At 33.3% G+C, this 20,765-nt stretch overlaps 2 protein-coding genes across 2 annotated transcripts; both read right to left on the reverse strand.

Moving 5' to 3' along the window:
- Positions 1–2,412: 2,412 nt before the first annotated feature.
- LOC100807384 (protein KINESIN LIGHT CHAIN-RELATED 1) lies at positions 2,413–5,985 on the reverse strand. Its single transcript, XM_003525286.5, has 3 exons — positions 5,134–5,985; positions 3,755–4,663; positions 2,413–2,898 (listed from the first exon to the last, which is right to left on the reverse strand). The coding sequence occupies exons 1-3, from the start codon at positions 5,679–5,681 to the stop codon at positions 2,664–2,666; spliced, it is 1,692 nt and encodes a 563-aa protein (XP_003525334.1). The 5' UTR covers positions 5,682–5,985; the 3' UTR covers positions 2,413–2,663.
- Positions 5,986–17,248: 11,263 nt separating this feature from the next.
- LOC100805981 (beta-amylase 3, chloroplastic) lies at positions 17,249–20,450 on the reverse strand. Its single transcript, XM_003525283.5, has 4 exons — positions 19,769–20,450; positions 18,715–18,925; positions 18,491–18,604; positions 17,249–18,323 (listed from the first exon to the last, which is right to left on the reverse strand). Exons 1-4 carry the CDS (start codon positions 20,311–20,313, stop codon positions 17,520–17,522), a joined length of 1,674 nt encoding a protein of 557 aa, XP_003525331.1. The 5' UTR covers positions 20,314–20,450; the 3' UTR covers positions 17,249–17,519.
- Between the last annotated feature and the right edge of the window lie 315 nt (positions 20,451–20,765).

The following is a 20,765-nucleotide window of genomic DNA, read 5'->3' on the forward strand; positions in this document are numbered from 1 at the left end:
AGTGAAAATGAAAACAGAAAACAATCAAATCAAACACCCCTTAGCTTTTTACAATTTTTTGTAATATATGATATTGAGATTTTTTTTTAACCTGTCATGTAACTTAATTATTATATGTAAGATTGTAAATTGAATTTTTAAAATGTTTGTGATATATGTTTTAATTAATATGGTTTTAAATAAATTTAACTATGTTGTCTTCTTCATCCGGATGACTCCAATTAATGTTACTATAATTAGAAGCATATTTCCAAAATGCAGTCTCACTTCCACCTACAAATAAATCTTAATATAAGGTTTTTTCTCAAAAATATTTATGAAAACAGGCATCTTTTAGTGTTATTTAATGTCCATTAATGGTTTAAATCTATATACTAATACGGGTCTCTTCTATATATTATTAATGAAAAAAATATTATAAGATTACAATATTATTTAATTAAATATACCTTCTTCATCTGTGTCACATATATCATCGATATCTTCCTCCTCATCCAACGAGTCCTCAACATATGAATTAGATATCATATAATCATCATCGTCAAAATCTTTATCTAAATTTGTTGCAAATCTTTAAACTTTTGATTCATTGGCAGTTATATTATTCCCACATGATAATACCGAATTTGTCACATTCAATGCAGAAGCACCGACAACATCTACTTCAACGCACAATTCAATGACACCCATTTCTTGTTGTTGTTGAAAACTTTCAATCATTGTTTCAACATCTTCATTGTCACAAATTTGTAATGCAATATATTTACTTACAACTAAAAATCGGCAAGTCATGGTAAATATACTTTCATTTTTATATAATTTTACCTTTCTTTTTTTTAACCCATCAAAAGTTATACCACGTTTAATTTGAATAGCCTTTTTAGGGCCTTCAAATCTAATATCGTTGTCACTTTGAAATATTCTTCCATTCAAATAAACCAGAACAACAATCGAAGAATTCATTTTTATAATAAAACCTACAAAATAAATCAATAATGTCATCAACAATTTTCATTAATAATAATAACATAAAAAAAATACAAATTAATAAAAATAAATTAATTAATATATTACTGATTTTCACTCCATAGAAAAAATATTAACAAAGTTGTAATATAGAGTAAAGAATTTTGGAGAGATGCGAAAATAATGTACCAGAAAGTGTGTGGATGGAAGGGGAACGAGGGTTTATATAGGCATGTATTGTGTCGATAGTAATGGCGCAATACGTTGTACGTAGGACATTTGAGCAAAGGGTTACTCCAACTGACATGACACAGTACCTTTTCCAGCTGGTCAACATTCCACACGCTGTCCAAAGTTAGTTAACACTACACACGCTGTCAAAAGTCTGTCCAAAAGTGATTCCGTCACTGCAACTATAGTAATTCATTACGCATATCTGTTGCCACAACAACTCAATGTCACATGTCATCCCCGTTGAATTGCGCTCCTGCCTCTGGCGCAATACAAATAAAAACAAACTCCCTGGTAAATAGTTTGAAAACAATCCCCTTTTGATAAATAGTTTGCAAAAGGAACCTGGTACTTTTATCAAAAGGTAATATTCTAATTTCTTCTATGGTTAAAGGTAATATTTTGATTTCTGACAACAAAAAAACATGATTGGTATTATAAAAAAAATCATTTTATCTTCTCTACATTTGTGAACGGAGCACGATGCCCATTCTATCTTTCTTTTCCTTCAGACTGTGTTTGGATGGAGAAATTTAAAATTCTGAGAAATTTTAAATTCTAAGAATTTCAAATACTTTAATTGAAATTCTTTTATTTTCAAAATTTTGTATTTGGATAAAAAAAATTAAAATTATGAGGATGAAAAAAATGAATGAAAAAAAAGAAGATATGGTTGGTGTGCTAATTATACGTGTTTCTCTATATTCACACCCGATCGATATATTAGGAGCTAAGACGGTGTTTCTCAAAGAAGACTGCAAGAAGAGAATTTCAATTTCTCACCTTTTAGAAGAAAATTGAAATTCCAAATTTTTAGTTGTTTAAAATTCTGTTTTAAAATTCCAAAATTTTAAATTCTTCATAAAAAGCATCCAAACAATGAATTCTAAATTACAGAAATTCAAATCCTCTGATAAATTACTTTCCTCAATTAAAATTCTCTATCCAAACACACTCAATAAAATCCTTTTCCTTCCATCCCCCCTCCTTTATATGCAACAAGAATCTAAAGAAACTAGACAAGAATCACGGTTCATTTTTTTGGTCTTTCACATGTTGATGTAGTTCATAATTATCATAAATAGGTCACGAGAATTTCGGGATGCCTTTTGCTATTTCGGATAAAGCACCAAGCATTCGCATAATTCGCAGGCCAAAGAGAAAACAATTTTGCTAGCTCGCTCTACACACAAGATAGATAAGTAAAACACAATCTCATCAAAACTTATTCACTCATAATAAAAATTTGCTTTCAACATTTTCCGGAAACGGAGGACACAGGTATAGAATTTTGTGGTACAGCTAAAAAGATCACAACACAATTGATAAAGCAATTAACCAAGAGAAACAAATGCATGAACAAATATCAAGAAACAGGGAAGCTCCCTCCCAAATTCAACCCTATACAAGATATCCTATGTTACAGAATGTGCATTCAATATATATATTAATGAACAAAAATATGGTTAAATTCTAAACCCCAAACCAGGCCACCTCTTTGCCCCCTCCTTCTTTGTCCTCTTTGAGCCAGGATCAATAAGGTTTTCCAGAGATTTTGCTTTTCTGTCCCGTGTCTTGCCTGCTTCTTTCAGAAGCTCGGCCAGACGACGCTTCTCATCTTCAAAATCAGGATTTGCTATTCCAAGCTTTTCCTCCCTCAACTTGAGCACATATTCTAAGATTTCAATCGCATCTCCCACTCTGAAGCATGCCATCATATCAGGTTTTGAGTTAATTATGTCAAGAAGTTCAACATCAAAAAATATAGAATCACTTTAAAGTTTGAACATACAAGTATTCTGGCATAGCACAACATAAAATAGACGTACAGTTTTTCTATTTGAACAAAATAAATAACTAGGAATCCATCCTCTTGAAGAGACTAGAAGATAGGTATTAAATATGAGAAAAATTGAGGAGTCCCCTGCAAAGAATTTTCAGCTCCCAATCGAAACAGAAAGGCTATATATAATGGTGCAAAGAAACACAGAGTACCCCAGCAAAGGGGCAGAGCTAGAAAATATTTATTGGGGTAGCCAAATTATAAGATCAATGGAAGTCCAAAAGAATGACAAAATAATAATATTAATGTTCGATTAAATTAATTAGTAGATCCCAAAATTATTTAGGGATTTTTAAAAAGTCTCTATGTTTTAAAGTTTGTAATTAGGTCCCTCAATTTATATATTATTTTTAATTGAGTCCCTAACTAAATTTTCATTAGGGTTCCATTAAGTAGAAAGACAAAGATTTAGTGCATGTTTTTTCCTATTTTTAAAAACTATTTTATGCTTTTAAACACAAAACTATCTTATCAAAAGCTTGTTTGGTAAGAATAATTTTTTAAAACTATCAGCAGCAACCATGCAAGCATATAACTATACTAATAACTACACTAAGCTTCCAGTCAGTCACTCCTAATCTATAACTATCTTTTACCTTTTTAGGCTGCTTCAAAAGGGAATACTTTAACAGCATGAATTGAATCAGGGAACAAAGCAATATATGTGTAACTATGAGTTAAAAGAAAACAAGGGTGGTGAGAAATGAATTTTACCTTCCCATAGCATCATATGTAGCTGCAAGATTGCTGTACACCCCAAGAGTATCCTGATGACAAGGGCCACACTCCTGTTCAAGAATTCCCCTAGCTTCTTCAAACAACTCAGCAGCCTCGTCAATCTTGAACAGTTGAACACACGCCAATCCCATCTGGTTCAAAACAACTCCAAAGAAGGCACTCTTCCTCTCCCCACTAGCCCTGAGTTTCGCCACAGCACTCTCAAACGAGTTCCTTGAGTCCTCATACCTCCCAATCATGTAATACATCACTCCCATTCGTGCCTCAATCCCTGCAATCGTGCTCTGCTGCCCTGGCTTATCCTCCAACAACTTCATCGCCCTGTTCAACAGCTTCAGTGCCTCCTCCGGCTCATCCACAGATTCAAAAACTGCTGAAATCTCCGTCAATCCACCGGCAATCTCCTCCGCAGTGGTCCCCGGAACAGGCTTTGAGTAAATCCTAAGAGCATTCTCGCAGTAAGACTTTGACTCACGAAGCTTCCCAGTCCTGTGGTACAAATCAGCCAGCCGCACAAAAACAGATGCAACAGAAGGGTGGTTCTCACCCTTGGCAGACTTAAACACAGTTAGTGCCTTCTGGTAAGAGAAAATCGCCTCATCAAATCGACAAAGTGACATGTAAATGTTCCCAATGCTAACATCAATTGACGCAACCTCATTATCTTGACCATTTGCAATCATAGCCATGCTAGCAAGCACAAGATGCTCCAACGCTGATTCGTAATCTCCCTTCGCCTCGCAAATCAGCGCCATGAGCCTCCTATCTGCAGCTTCCTCAAGCGAAGCCGGTTCACTATGTGCCCGATGAATCTCCAGTGTCTTCTTACACAGCTCCTCTGCTTTATCAAACTGCATTGCTTGCACATTCGCCTCCGCCAAGTATCTACCACACAAAACACCAATTCAAAAATGCAATTATCCTCATATCAGAATTAGGACAAAATTTATATGGAATTCCATAGGTACTTTTGGTCTTGCTCTCCAATAAGAATTATAATTTCAATCGGTAATATGTGTTGACGTTAAACGTATTGATATTAAATGAAATCCTTTATTATGCAGATTACCAAGATAAAACTCCAATTCTATTCGACCTACATCTAGGTTTTGTCCAACCAATTATCAATTCAACAACACAATTGAATTATCCAATTATAATTTGAACCAAACTTAGATACAGTGCTATAAGTGCTTCTAGTGTTGTTCACCAATCAGAATCGAAGTTTCACCTAGGTAGTCCGAGTCAACATATAATATTATGTAGATTACTGATCCAATTCTAATTTGACTGCATCTAACTTTGTCAAAACAATTACGAATGGACAAAATGAACAAGATAGATCCATTAAGTACCGGCAAGTTTCACCGACGCGGGGATCGGTGTCACCGAGGGCTTGGATCTGGATCTGGAGGCCTTGGTCGTAGCAGGAGATGGATCGGTCAACCTGACCGAGCATGGAGAAGGTGTCGCCGAGCTGCATGTAGCCGGAGAACGAGGCGAGGGCGTGATCGGGGCCGCGGTCGACGTCGGGGACCAGGATGGCGCGTTCGAGGACGGGGACGGCTTCTTCGAAGCGTCCGAGGCTGCAGTAGATGGCGGCGAGGACGTGGAGGCTCATGGCGAGGTCGAGGCTGGGCTCGCCCTGGATGGCGCAGCGCTCAAAGGAAGTGGAGGCCCGGATGGCGAAGTCGAGGGCCTTGGCGGGGCCATCGCCAGAGGCAATGGTGTCGCGGGCCAGCTTGAGGAGGAATGGGCCGAGATCAGGGTTGTCGAGAGAGGCATCGGAGAGAAGCGGGGCTTTCTTTTTGGAGGAGCCAGAAGGGGATGGGGAGGCTGCTTTCTTGGGAACTGGGGAAGGGGATCTTTGGGGGGTGTCCGCTACGGAGACCAGACCCGGCATTGTGCTGAGCTGCTCAGGAGTGTTGGGATGCTCAAATTTTTATTGATTAGGGAGCGCAAGGATAACAACTGCCCACCACTCTCAACTAAAATTGGGGAGATGTCTCTTCTCTGCTATTTCAATGATGATGACACCTTTCTTTTTTTATTAATACGTAAAACTCATCTTCTATATTTTCACTCACTTTAATCTTCAGTTAACTTACAGCTAACAAGTAACCACTCGTCGTATGCATGGATTATATAGGTTTTGCAGCTTTGGGTCATGGATTATCAATATGACTCAGAGAAAGGGTAGAGAATTAGAGATGGATGTTAAGGAAAATAGTCAATATAATATATTTATTGTACAACTTTTTTTTATAAATTTAAATTCCTACATTCAAATGTTTGCTCTTTCCGGTTTACATTGCTTTTGAAATACTGTAGGACTAGGAGTACTATTTAGCTTGATACTTTAGTTATTGAGATTGAAATTGTAATTACTTAAAACGTTTTGCAATATTTCTTTCTCCAATTTCTCCCATATGAAAAAAAAAAATCGATTGAAATAGATATTTTTTCTTAATACGAATGGAATGGATTCTTAACTGATTATTAGTAATTTTCTACTCAGTTTCATTAGGAGTGGAATCAAGTTTGCTTGCAATTTGAAACAACCGAAACCCTTGTTTTAACACTTTCACTAGACATAGAACATTTAAGGATTTTTAAGTTATTGTTCGGAAAGAAAACTTCTAAATATGAAATTTTTATATTCGGAAAGGATTTTTAATTTTTAACTCGTTCACTATTTATTTTTATTTTTATTCTTTTAAAAAAAACAAATTTCTTTACTTTATTTCTCAGTTTGCACTGGTATATGAATGAATGTACATGATAAAATAGTAAATTTCACTCAACAATTTGTAGTTTCTAGCACTACAATAATAGAATTTGCAATCAGCCATATATAGTCTGACAATTTACATGAAGTAGGTGAAACTATTACTTGACCTATTTATTCCTTGCTCTGCTTTATGCCCTGTGAATTGTGATGATGGATCATGATTCATGCTCATTTCATGCTTCCTCCTATCTTAAAAGTTGCTCAGAACCTTCATTAGAAAGCTTCAACTCTGACAAAGCAGGAGAAGAACATGCATTTACCTTCTGCACATATAGAGAATGATAGCTAGTGAAAGTCTTCAGTTGAGGAGGCATTGCTATAATCATAGGTTAATAGTGTATATCTTGTTCTGAATTTTGTGCCAAGCACCTTCAGTGTAGGAGAACCATAAGAGCCATTTGGAAAAATTGAGTAGGATATTTGAATTGCTGATCATTTTTTTCTCTATGTATTTATCCCAAAGTCAACAGGACTAGATTATATGATTAGTTAGCTTGATTTTAGTTTCTATCATAGATCATAGGTGCCGCCACTGTGTCCCTCCCTATACCTGCTAAATAAAAATAGGTTGGTTAATTATAGGCACATTATTTGGTGGTAGTTAGCGATTAGATTTTGTGTACCATCTCATTAATATATTTATCTTTTAATTTTCCTCTTTTTGCTCCCTTCAGAAGGGTCAATTAAGACATGTTAGGCATTTGTAACTTGCTAAAAGGAACCGGCTACTTACTTTTGATAAAGTTGTTTTTTTGAACAAGGGTTTCATTTACCCTTTATGTTCAAATGATGCTGAGTCAAATGTTCATTTGTTCTTTTCTTGCAGAAAATCTCTCCAAGTTTGGGCTCACATTCGTGATTTGGCTCCTTTCCGCAGACGTTTCACTTCTTTACAGCATATTACTGACTCTTTAATTAGGGACAGATCCAAATCAGGTGTTCAAGGAAAATTACGTTGTCTGGCTATAGCAATTACAGTCTACTGCATCTGGTTGTCTAGGAACAAGCTGATTTTTGAAGATTATCAATTTTCTGTAATAAATGTTATTAGTAAGATTAAGTTTCTTATGTATAGACAAGCGCACCTGTTACATTTGTTTTAGCATCTTGATATAGGCCTTCTTGTATTAGGAAGACTTTTGATTTTCTCTAGCTGTGGGATATACTCGGTTTATTATTGTATCATTTTGGGTTTAATATAATTTATTTTTCCCAAAAAAAGACATGTTAGGCATCTACCCTTGACTTTATAGTTAACATATATCCTGTTTTAGTTAGTGAGTCTGATCCTTATACACAGTGATCAACAGTAGATTAAAAGGCAAAGACACATCAATTATTGTCGTTCAACAAATCATATCATTGCAGATGAACTCTTTAGGTTGGACTGTCAAATGTCAATTAAGAATAATATCTATTATATACCGTAGTATATGTATAGAAAATTGGTGAGAAGCATGTAAAACCATAATTTCTATTAGCTACAAAAGTCACCTATAGTACCCATTCTAATACCTGCATACTGATCTCGTATTCTCATTAACAATAATTTCAGAGAAAGCACTAACATTTTGAGCTTCCATTTGGATCATAGCGGTGCATAAATGCTATTTATTGCAAAGTTGCGGATCTGCCGGATCATATTGGGTGATACATATAGATAGAGAAGTAACATTAAAAGTTCAGTCGCATTTACAATGAAATCAAAGTAGTGGATTAGTTCGTATCCATTACCCACCTTTTTTGTTTTGTATACTGAAAGATGCTTTAAAACAATTTAAACTTGGAATCAGTTCACCAAAAAAAGTAAAAGATCTCTAAGGATTTTTACTCTTTTATTCCAAATATTTAGGGTACGCTCTTATTATGTTATGTGGATGTTCATACCACATGACAATGCTTTCAATTAAAACATAGTAGTATTACATATGCTTTTTTTGGTTATAAATATTATCAATATCTTTTTTTAAAAGGCTCATATATATCTTTTTATGAGAAGTAATTATGCTTGAGTCACATAAGTTTTTTATACGAGCAATAAAGTTTTCCTTTAAAATATTTAATACAGTTGTATATTTGTATTCTTTGGGTTGGATCCTAATCTGATCCAACACATACTTAACCTCTTTGTACTGTGTTTGAAACTTGAGGGTTGTGTATCTTTCGGGTTGGGTCCTAATTCAATCCAACACATACTTAGTCTCTTTACACTTTGTGTTTGAAGCTCGAGAGTTGTGTATTCTTCAAGATTCGGTTAAATCCGATTCAAGACATACTTAATCTTTTTGTAAATTGTGCTTGAGACTCGAGAGTTGTGTACCCTCTAAGGTTTTAGTCCAATTCAATCACCTCCCATGATGTGTACCAAGCGTGTCATAAAGCTAACATGGATATAATCATGTGTAAAAATCCTCAGGATATATAAAGTAATATTTTGATACACCATAATGTCTCAATCCATGAATATCAGAGGAGGGATACGAACAACTAATAGAATAAATGATCTTCATTTTGACCTAAGATAAACAAGTTAGATATTATACTTCACTTGAATGCTATGAACTAGATCGCTTCACTTTGACCTAAGATAAACAAATTAAATATTATATTTTACTTGAATGTTATAAACTAAATCGCCTCTATATAAAGGAAATCTATATCAGAATAATGTCTTAATTTAAACTTTATATTACTTGTTAAATTGAAATAGTACATTATTGGTATGTCACATAATAACTTGTTAATTTCTACCATTCGTTAATATCGGATACAAGGCTCTGCCGCACGAAAAATTAACTAACCCATTAAAGTATTTAATCAACAAATTCAGAATAAGCTTGTGGTCATTGAGGCATGCAATATTTATTGTTTTGAGGAAAATAAAATAATACACAATCTGTAGTTCTGTACCCAAAAGATAATATAATATATATGAAGATACATATCAAACTCCCGAATACATATATATAGTCAAGTTTACTTTCTCATCAAATATAATAATACCAATTTTTGGTGAAAAACGTATATATATAATGATCAAAACAGAATTGAGATGTAGGGAACGTTGAGGGTCACATCATTGAAACCACTGCACTAGCTATGAAGTTGACTTCCTATCTTTGCGCCAATTATATACCCATCATCATTTCATTTATCAAGAGAATGCAACTATAAATGAAGTACCCTTACATGGTAAATTATTAGGTAAGTATTATCTATCTACCAATCTATTCGCTATTAAACACATATAAAATTGATTTAATAATACACTTAAAAAATACTTGCATAAACTAATCTTTTAGTCTCTATATTTAGTACTCATTTGCATGTAATTCCCCGCAAAGAAGACATTTTGGAACCTCCAAACAAATAGAACATAGGCATTTAGGCAATATCCACCTAATGATTAGCAAAATTTCACATAAGATACATTCTAGGTTTACTATCATGACATTTGTTTGACAAACCTAGCTTTACCTAGTTTGTGTTATAGAATCACCTTTGAACGAACTAAACACATACGTAGTAATAAGAGTGTCAATACTCTGTCAAAAAAAAAAGAGTGTCAATACACTAATTAACTCTTCACTTACTTCTTTCTTCCGAAGCCTTTAAATAAAGTCTTTATATTATTTTCCTCATTAACTTATAGAAAACAATAGTTGGGGGAGAGACAAAAAAAATCTCATATGAAATAAGTTAAAATGCTTTCATTCATAACATTATAAGAAATAGTAACGGCGACATTTCAAAATTTGCTTGTATATATTTGATCAAGTGAATATATTTTTTGTTAAAACATTGTCATAGTATTTGAAAGATTACATCTACAATATATATATATATATATATATAAAGAACATGATCAACAATCAAGAAAATCAAATAATATTTCGAGTATACACTGCTTTAAATACATATTATTTTTATTTTCCTTAGAATCAATTAATTTCCTTATTTCCCACATTATATAATGCTATTTCATATAGGATTAAAACGTTAGACTCATGTATTAATGTAAGTATGTAACCAAAAAAGACTAATGTATTATGTCAAATTTTTATCATTACACGCATCGGTATCTCTTAAGTAGATATGTATGAGCATAATGGATCTAAACAACTAAGACGGTAATATAATGTTAATTTTATCTAGAGACTAAAAATTAAGATTTTTTCATATAAGAATTAGTTTATAAATGAGTGTAAATAATTAGTAGTAAGTAAATAATTTAACCAAAATACTCTTAAACATGTCATTCAAAATACACTGCTACTTACCAGTTAGAGCCTCACCAGAAAACTGATTGTGTCTGCTAATAGTAGTGATACAGCATATGACGATGTGAAACCAAACAAAGCTATTGATCAACAAAGATTATACAATAAATAAAGAAAGCTGCAGAAAATTAAAGCAATTTATAATTTCATAAAATGCTCTAGATACAAATTTAAACAGTCGTTGGTATTCATAGAGATCGATCAGAATCTAGATATCTTAATCAGCACTTGATTTTAACATAACATACTACAGAAATATAAAACTCATAGTGGAAGGAGATCTTCTGCTGTCAGCTTTTCTTATATATTTATTTTGTACATATTTTTCATATATTTCTGCTGTTTTACAGCTACAAGCAGTGTGAGGTGGCTTGAATAATTTATTCCATTAAAATATATATAATATAATATTAGAAGCAACAGAGCACAACAGGTTAACTTCAACCGTGAGGCTTCGTTTTCCCTTGATCATTCCGTGGATTAGCACCAGATTCTTTGTAGTCGTCAGTGTCAAGGTTCAAAAGCTTTCTTCCCTTCATCTGAAAAGAAACCTTCAACAAAAAAGGGTGTTTAATTAATAATTAGATTAATGTTACACTCACATATTCCCAAATGCAGTTACGACGAAGACATATATCTAATTATCTATCGCCATTTATAACTCATATATATAGTCCTATCTTTTTTTTCTCTCTCTCCATTTTGGTCTCGGAAATCAGTGGTCCTTTGTTTAACTTCTGTACTAAAAAATCCTGAAACTTGTCATTATTGTTTAATTAATTAAGCCATATTAATTAAGACACAAGTAGTACTTTTTAGTTTGTAAGGAGTAAAATGAATATTAATCTGATAGAGAAAGGAAAATAATTTTGATTTTTACCTCGCATACTTTTAAAGAAAATTAATTAGTACCAGCTAGAAACTAGAAATTGAATACAGGATAACTATATATATATATATATATAAATCCACATGTATCATCTACTCAAATTACTTCAACAAGTAAGATCACTATATATATGCATGATTAAATTATACCTTTAAATATTTTACACAACTGTATACTTAAAATTTAATCTTAAATCTTATGATTAAGTTAGAAGAATCACTCACTACGCATTGAGTGGTGAACAAAGGATAGTTTGAAAGGTGTGCATAGTATGTGGTGAATTTAAATATTTCTAAACTTGTGCGTATATATGCAAATACTTTACCTTGGTTGGTGATTTTTCTACATCCACTCTCATACTCAAGCTGTTGACTCTATCTACACCAGCAAGAGATCCACAAAATGAATTTAGTTTAACTAGTTATCATTTATTCTGGTAGAATATATATATATATATATATATATACACTTTTAAAAATATACCTGGAGAACATGCTTACCTGGATACAGTTCAACAAACAGCAAAAGGAAGATGATAATAAAGAATCTGAGCTTGGGATCCATAAAGTTGGGTATAGAGTTTGAACGATGACCGAAATTTAAGAGGCTGGGGGAATATCAACCTTTTTATAGTACGTATAGTATAGGTATGCCAATGAGAAATAATGCATGAAGCCTTTTTCTGTTCAAGGTTAGAATGGGAAAATTGCCCTTGTAAGTTGTAACTTAACTAAAGTGAATAAAAGTTATCGCAGGCTACATGTGGATAAAGTCAACTTTATTGTCTGTATGTAGTTTAAAGTTTGATAGAAATGGTTTTGACAAAATTCATTTTAAATTGTTAAATGTAATTAGGTGTTGGAGTATAAATATACGGTAAAATCTTATATGAAATAAAAATAAAAAAATTTAAATATCATATAATTGAAAAAATAATTCATAAATCTGAACATTAAAATTGAGTTAAGGTATAATATCACTTCATTTATATCATTATTCATAACTCATTTATATAATTCACCCATTGTTTAGCCCCTCATATGCACAACATTAAGAATAATAAATTATACTAATCACCCGGGAGTGGAAATGTGGAATTGAAATTTTAGTTGCATTGGGACCTAATAAAACTTGACGTCTGTGTTGCACTAGCTAGATCTGTTTGGTTCATATATTGACCAAAATATTGTATTGTGTACACAATCAGAATAAATTAAACTGTCTTATCCGATCTAAATTTAGTACTGATAAGTAATCTCATTCAAAGATGGTCAACAACGTCTCCGTACGTGCTCATGGACTATTATGATGTGTAATTTTCATGCTAGCTTAGTGGCATTATAAGTTCATTCGACGTACACATGATTTTTAATGTTAGTTTTAGAAGTGCCACATTTTCTGGCTACGGACAAAGTTGGCTTCTAAGCACTCAGCAGATCGAGAGCTTTCAAGGAAAAAAAATAAAAATAAACCTTCACTTTAGTTCCAAAATTAAATTACAAGTGTCAGTCACTCACTAATTTTATTCCTTAATTTTACGTAACTTTTATTTTAATTAAATTTCTAACTGTATCAGATATTTTGTACGTACAATAATCATTTGGAAAATAGAACAGAAAAAACAGAGAATCAGTAGTACAGGATATGTTAATATCTAACTTGAGTTGAAGCTTTGATAAGACGTTGGCATGGTTGTCTACAAGAGACTTAAGGTTAAGACCTATTTTGAATAAACATGTTTTCCTAGTTGAACCTGATAATTAATTTCCCAATATTGGACAGCATATTGTCTCGTAGCAACAAAGAATATTTTTTCTGAAATTTCTCGCTCAATCATACAGTGGGTGCAAGCAATTGAAACCATCAATTGTACATATTAATCATGATACACGAGAAAAAAAGATATGAATGATAAATAAACTTATTCGTAGAAAATCTACTTGATATATATATACGTCAAGAAAAACGCGTCTTGTAGCTAGCACTACTGGAGTCAATATGATGAATCATTTCATGGTCCAAATGAGGTGTCACGCACCAAATAGTACCCACAGACACTATACCACAACGGCCAATATTGGAATTGGAGATATGAGATATATCTAAATAGACACGTCCAAGAAAAAAAGAAAGTTGACTATGTAAGTGACAATTCCCTCTGTGGCTGAAACTTACCAGAAATAATAATGCTTTGTTTTTTCATGCAGAGGTATGCAATATCATAAGATAACGAGGATGTTTTTTGTTTCAAAGGGAGCATAATTGCGGCGTTGAATTAGGTTAGATAAAAATCCAAATCAATATTGATGGATCAACAATATCGATGGGATTTTGAGAACGCATGCAATGCACTCGATCTCTTTTACGGATCGCTGAAATTTCGTTTTCCTTTTTAATTTTGGTATTTTTCGGCTTACTAAAATTCGTATAGAAAACGTCATTTTATTCATTAAGCTAAAGAAAATTTGCTAAGCCAATGGCCAAGTCAAGTTCGCGGTTAAAATGCATCCTTGCATTTTAAACCTTAAATCACAAACTATGGTCGCTTCTTTAAATGTGAAACTTAAAAAATAAGTTATATCATGCTGAGAATTTTTTTTCATAGTATATATACCATGATAATAATGAATTTAAGAACTTATATTTTTTTTATCGCCAAAAAAGGCTAAGTCAAGGCTCAATGGCAGTGATCATCACAACTAAGTTCACACCACCATAATCAAAGATCCATAACAACAAAGCCAGAATATATTAATAATAAAAAAAGAAAGAAAAGCAAAACAACATGGGAGGACAATAACCGAACTCATGGCAAAGAAAAAAGAAACTATGCCGTAATCTCTAATATGGAATAACTTGCCTACCATTTACAAAATAAAAATAAAAAATAGTAATAATGGTAGGAACAAAATCCCACCAACAAAAATTAACTATAGACAACCCTTGAGAAACAAGCCTATCTGTGCACTTCATTAAAAGAAAAAGAAATAATTTTTTATTAAGTTTTATTTACATTTTGATCAAATTCTAATTAGTTAGAATTCATTCCTCTAATGAAGTACAGGGTTAAGATTTTTCTTTTAATGGAGAATTTTTCTCTTAAAGAGCTTTAATGGAGATGTTAGATTTAACACGTTTTTTTTTTTTAAAAAAAACAAAAGTAAAGCAATTAATCAGCAAATTTTTTATAAACAAAATTGGAAAAAACATGCTTTTGTTCTTCCTCACTTCTTTGTCCTCTCTCTCCTTTCTACCCTGGCTCTCTTTATCTCCACTTTTTCTCTCTTTCTTCCCTCTCTGTCTCTCATCTTTCTTGCAATTTTTTCATTTCTTTCTTGAGTGATGGATGATCTCTTTTAAGATAAAAAAAATTAAAAACTTCTATTATATTTTTAAAACTTTTATTTTGGTCTTTCATAGTTTTTAAGCAAAAATAAAAAGTTGTGCCAAACCTAGGATAACACATGTAAACAAGATTAGTTACTCATAAATTATTTGAGTTCAAATTTTTAAATGTTTGATTGAATTCGTCTATTTTAATTAAATAAATAAGCACAATTTTGTATATGTACATTGTTGCATTTTTCTTCCAACAAGAATTCAAATCTTTATTCATCTCACTGTGACAAACTAATCTCATCCGAATTCATTCAAAAAAAAACTAACCCCACCCGTGAGACCAACTCTCATTGGTACATTAGTACATTATAGATAAAAAAAAAATGATAATGTTATATGAAAAAAAAATGTACTTTAATAAGTTATAATTTTATCTTAAAATTATCATTACATACAGTTAATATTCATTTTTTTTTTGCTTTTTTCATTGCTTTTATCTTGACTTCTAACATTCACAAAACTATCTAAGTCATTACAGATAAATATTTCAAGAAAATTATTACAAATAAATATTAAGATTATAAATAAATTAAACAAGTTAAAATCAAGTATTATTTTACTTCGAGAATAATTATTGATTTAGGGTTTAAATAACTTATTGTATAAATTAATTTTATTAATTCAATTGTTAAATATTTTTATGTTGACTCAACGACCATGCACCAAATTTTAGGTGAACAAGACACTTATAATTATCTAATTTTATTATTAATATTTACTTATATTTTTTTTTAAAAGTACATTATTCATTAAATCTAATTTATTTCATAAAATATGCACTAGGTGTCAACCACAGGATAGAGTATAATTGAAAACATCAATCTAGGTTTAGTTTAAGCCTAACTCTATTATGGTATCATATCATATCCAGTTCTAAGTTTGATTAAAGGATGACTGGTGTGTCAACCACAAAAAGATGCTTAATGTACATTGCTCATAATTCAAGATTTTTTTTCCAATAATGAGTACGGCTTAAATTGTTAATAGACCAATAACTCTATCCACTTACATAAAGAATAAATAAGTGTTTCATTAATAAATTTCACAATAAATTAAAGATATAAAAATTAACAATTAATAACTAATACATTTAAATATGAATTTATATTTTTATAATTGAAAAGATGCACTCGTATATTTCTTATTTAAAGTACCATACATAGTATCTCTGAAAACTTAGTTTTTAATTAGATTAACTGTCAATATGTAATTCATATAGTGAACTTCGCCGTCATGAGATAAGATGTTGTATGTTTCACATACTCATGCATCGAGTAATATATTTTTCTTTTTTCACATTTCATTTTTAGTGCTATACTAATATTAGCCATTGGCTACAACAATCGAGCACTAATTTAAAATAACATCCTCTTATTTTTAAATTTCACGTTCCGAACTCTTTATGTTTCAATTTTTAACATATTTATCCTAAACTGAGTTGAAGACCACAACTCGGCGGAAATAAATAACAAAGAGTCACTTGCGGATTACGATGTGCTAAATCTGTGGGGTTAAAGCTTTTGACAAATTTGTGACATTATGCAATTTATTTCCTTCAAAATTGAAAGATTCGACGGCATATAAATTCTTGTTGTACAGTATGATTTTATAATTATATAAAACAAAACCATACACAATAATAAAATACAAGCCAAAAGTCAGATTATTTGGTACTCAACAAACCTAGAAACAACTTGTCTCGTACACAACATCATTCAAAAGAAAATAGTATTCATCAAATTGGACAAATCCCTTATTAACGCCAATGGAAAACCAATAAGTCTCATGGCCTCCTACCCAGCGCAACCTCCAGCAGTCATCAAATCCAAAATTGCCGATGTTGTGCCAAATCCAAACATCAAACAAAACAAAAAAGATATGTTACACTATATTTTTCTATTTATGTTGCCCATTAATGTGCATCACATTTTTCAGAGAAAATATAAGCTACAAACACGGAATGTAACAATAATGCACAGCAGTTTGAAATGACAATAGACAATCTACTCTTTAAGATATCTACCACAGCTATATAAAACCAGCATATCAAGAGTCCATCTCAACAGGAAAAAAAAAATATTAAAAAGAGAAGGCTGTGAAGAACCAAGATCTCAACAGTAACTGGTTTTAAACTATATCTCTGTCTACTGGAAATACAGGTACAAGTGGATAACATGCCACCCATATCAAAAAAAAAAACTGGAAGGCAATGTAATGTGTTACCTTGGGGAAGTAACTTCTTGCCAAAAAGCAATAAAAGAATCATTTGAAGAATCAGCAGTTACTACACATTTAACAACATTCGACCGGAGGTCATCATACTTTCTTGCATCGATCGCATAAATACTACATATGCCTAAAGAAAAAAGGCCAACACTAGTTTCAAGAGTGCTGATATAGGTGATACAATAGTCCCACTGCTGCTACCACTGGTGTGGTCTTCAACCGTACGTCACGAACAGAATTTAATCTGGCTCGAAAAATGTTTCCATTAGACATTTGTCTCACAAAACGAGTAAACCGATCCCAATTTCGGGATTCAAACAATCTTTTGTCCATTCTTACAAAGTTGAATGAGAAAGATCGCTTCTCAATCCCATCTGAGTAAAATTTTGACATCTTAAGCACCTGGGTGAATGCACCATCATCCAAATTAGTTGAAAAATTTTGACCTTCGAGTGATATATCACAGAGCCTAGCAGCCAGCAAAAGCTGTCTAAGAAAACCTTCAGGACTACCATCTGGATTGATCTTCTGCATTACAGCATCTTGCATTTCAAAACAAGAGCAGCACATTGAAAATCCATACTTGCTAAACATGCGAGCAATGGGTAAGTATCCATCCCTGTTAGAAGTATTATAATAACCAGCTGTTAACTCTGATGGATGGGATTGCGTGACATAGTGCCAGTGAATGGCAGCCAATTTTGCTGATATATGGACTTCCGAACCCCTAAATATAGTTTCAGCTTCCCTACAAATCCTCTCCCCATGCAGCAGCAACATATCTGAGTACCATTCAAGGAAAAATTTACCATATGGTGTGTCCCAAGAGCCACCGTCATTTTTGAAAAAATCAGTATGCTCCGGATTTTGCATCAAACTTCCACTACCAAATGGACCACCATTTCCCCATTCACGCTTTCCAATATTTCTTGCAGAGGCATTCAGAGAAGCAAGCATATACTGGCAGATGGCAAACAAGAAAAAACAAAGTTAAATACGATACTATTCACTGAACATCATAGAGTATGCAAATGGGTAATCGCCAGTCTCCCACAACCTACACAAAGCAACAAGTCTAAAACTCCACAAACTACAAAGTCATGCCTAAATCTGAATCTTCAGCCTACCTTATCATAGCACTGAAACTCTCCAAGTTCATGAGGCCAAGCCAAATTTGGCTCCTGTGAAGAGAATGAAGGATATCTTAGTTCACCACCAGGACCCATGCCAATCTGTACACCCTGCAAAACAAAACAGTGTTACACAAATTACAACAAACATCTAATAGTAATAGCTGGGAATTCAAATCCTAATTGTATTATAACATCCAAAAATCATCATAGAACCTTACTGTGATGATAACACCAAGCAAAGACCCGAAAGTGTCCCTAAAATTCCTCATAAAATCTGCATACGCTTGAATAGGTGAACGCCCATGTAGCACAGGAAGAATATCACATCCAAGGGAAATGTATTCAATATTTCTTCTTCCAAACCTGTCACAATACGCTAACTCTATATCTTTCTGTATCTCATCAAGCACCCATAGAGGAAGAGGTATCCTACACAAGGGGGACAAACTTCCACAGTATGAGGCTCATGACTAGGAAAATACCTACCTACAAAAATAATAATAATAATTCAAAATAAACCAAATCAACTCTGCTTAGATCATCAACACAACCCAGGTCAAACGTCCATAAAGCATTGAATAAAACAGTTAAACACTTGAATTATCATTTTCACACACTAAAACATATTATAAGAAAAAAAATTACTCTTAGGATTTGAATTTGGGTCTAACTCAATCACAAAAGTTGACTCGTGAGATTACAGATATCCGTTCCTTATATACACTATCTTTGGTCATATCACTACACACCCCTCAAGTTAAGGACTGGACGTCTCAAACATGAAAATGTGAAATTTGCAAAAATTGACATCTCCGGGTGCTCCGACAACATGCTCGGATAACAGGTGTCCCAAGAAAACTACTAGAACGATACCAATTTAGAAAGAATAGGCTTTGATAACATTTTAAAATTTATAATTATCTCTTGTATACCAAAAGTTAACTGGTGAGGTAATCTTTTACTTATATACACTATTTTAGACATCGAGCACTGGACATCTCAAGCACGAAATCTGCAAAATTTGACATCTAAGGAAACTTCGATAACAGATAGCCTGACACGACCAACAACCACTACTAGGATAGGTTCTGGTATCATGTTAGAATTTGAAATTTGAGTTTAGACCTAACTCGACCCAAAAACTTCCTATCTTGCAAGGTGAGAGTCGTCCACCACTTATATACATTATTTTGATCGTATGGTTAAGGAATCTTGAACTATTACCACATACCAATTGGGGTGAAGGTGTGATTTTCGATAATTAGCACATACCAATTGGGATCATCAGGTCCCGTGCCATGCTGATGAAAGGCGAGAACCGCTCGAACCTTAAGGCCACACTTGCACGCCATCGCGACGAGTTCCTCATACCCTCTCCAATCGTAAACCCTAGGTTTGTTCTTCTCGACCAATCCCCACCAAATTTCAATAACCACGCCTTCCACACCGGCCGTGGCGAGAGCCTTGAGTGAGAACATCATCGCCTTGGGCCGCGCGACACGGCCCTCCCGGCCGACGGAATTCACCGGCAGCGTGACGAACACCGGCGAGCCGCGGCGCCGGCGCCGCGGAGAGAAGTCGTGGTGGAGCTGGTAGGCGACGTCACCGCTGCCGTTGTCCGGCGACAGGGAGCCGCCGGCGTCGGGGGACCTGGAGGAGTTGAGGCGCGAAGAGACGAGGGCGTGGCGGCGAGGGGGCGAGCGGGCTCGGAAGGTGACGCGGGAGGGGAAGCGAGTTAGGCGAGTGGAATCGGTCCGAGTGGAGACGAAGGAGAAGGAGAAGGAGAAGCTGGCGGTGGATTGAGAGAGGATCGCCATTGATTGGGGATTGGAGGGATAGGGTTTGAGAGAGAGTGTCACATAGAAATAGAATAGAGAAGAGAGGGAGCACAGTGTCTCTGACTCTACACTCTACTTCTCGCCCTGTGGAGGAGAGAGATTATATGCCATTTTTCACTTTTTCATTTTCAAATAAAATGCCTTTCTCCACTTCTTCTTCTATAACTTTAAATTCTATCATTTAGTTTTAAATAACTTTTAGTTATTGTAATTTTTTATTTTTTATTTTTTTTCTTGTAATTTTTTTTTCTTTTACTGTTTATAAATTATGTTTGTTTTTATTTTATTTTTAAAATACTTTAAATAACACTTTGATCAATGACAAAAAATTACCTAAAATACTATGAAAATAAAAAATAAAAAAATACTAAATAAAATGCTAAAAAATATTTAAATCTATCATCTAATAAGAAATTAACATTGAATTTTAA

This window comes from Glycine max, chromosome 5 (genome assembly GCF_000004515.6).
Source record: "Glycine max cultivar Williams 82 chromosome 5, Glycine_max_v4.0, whole genome shotgun sequence".
Taxonomy (NCBI): Eukaryota; Viridiplantae; Streptophyta; class Magnoliopsida; order Fabales; family Fabaceae; genus Glycine; species Glycine max.

Excerpts from the sequence above, each read along its gene's own strand:
- LOC100807384 (XM_003525286.5), bottom strand. The coding sequence starts at position 5,681 with ATGCCGGGTCTGGTCTCCGTAGCGGACACCCCCCAAAGATCCCCTTCC. Across the intron at positions 4,664-5,133 it reads CGCGTCGGTGAAACTTGCCG|ATACTTGGCGGAGGCGAATG; the intron begins GTACTTAATGGA and ends TTTGTGTGGTAG. Across the intron at positions 2,899-3,754 it reads ACATATGATGCTATGGGAAG|AGTGGGAGATGCGATTGAAA; the intron begins GTAAAATTCATT and ends GGCATGCTTCAG.
- LOC100805981 (XM_003525283.5), bottom strand. The coding sequence starts at position 20,313 with ATGGCGATCCTCTCTCAATCCACCGCCAGCTTCTCCTTCTCCTTCTCC. Across the intron at positions 18,605-18,714 it reads TGCTTGGTGTTATCATCACA|GGTGTACAGATTGGCATGGG; the intron begins GTAAGGTTCTAT and ends TTTGTTTTGCAG. Across the intron at positions 18,324-18,490 it reads AGTTTCAGTGCTATGATAAG|TATATGCTTGCTTCTCTGAA; the intron begins GTAGGCTGAAGA and ends GCCATCTGCCAG.